This window comes from Penaeus monodon, chromosome 31 (genome assembly GCF_015228065.2).
Source record: "Penaeus monodon isolate SGIC_2016 chromosome 31, NSTDA_Pmon_1, whole genome shotgun sequence".
Classification (NCBI taxonomy): Eukaryota; Metazoa; Arthropoda; class Malacostraca; order Decapoda; family Penaeidae; genus Penaeus; species Penaeus monodon.
In genome coordinates, this window is record NC_051416.1 from 10058393 (window position 1) to 10058910 (window position 518).

General features: G+C 49.4%; 1 protein-coding gene across 1 annotated transcript in view; it reads right to left on the minus strand.

The window, feature by feature from the left end:
- LOC119592885 (paired box protein Pax-6-like) overlaps nucleotides 1–518 on the minus strand; it is a gene marked incomplete in the record, with an annotated part of 116857 nt that overhangs the window by 4519 nt on the left and 111820 nt on the right. The window contains 1 exon segment of the mRNA XM_037941779.1: nucleotides 354–500. Coding sequence (XP_037797707.1) covers nucleotides 354–500 — 147 coding nt within the window.

The window sequence follows — 518 nt, forward strand, 5'->3', positions numbered from 1 at the left end:
TCATATGCGCAAACACACACACACATATTTCAACTCACCCACAAAGGATCTCGCTCTCGTACCTACTCCCATGCATGTACCCAGGCAAAGACTTACAAACACACCCCTCCCTCCTATGCTCACGACATACTCTCCCTCTCGCGACATACTCTCTTTTCCACAACATCCCCTCATCCACAACATACTCTCTCTCTCTTCTCAACACACCCTCTCCCACAACATCCCCTCATCCACAACATACCCTCCCTCCCACAGCATACTCTCCCTTCCACAACATTCCCTCTCCCACAACATACTCTCCCTTCCACAACATTCTCTCCCACAACACTCTCAAAACACACTCTCCCTCCCACCTTTTTCCAAGCTGTCGATCTGGTCGTTAGTGAATGAAGTTCTATTTCTCTGCAGCTTCCTCTTGAGATGTAATCTTGCCTGATCCTCGCTGTTACTGTTTTCACTACTTCCTGCATTGCTGTCTTCGCTCAGTTCCCCGCCGTCGCCTGGGGGATATATGACAG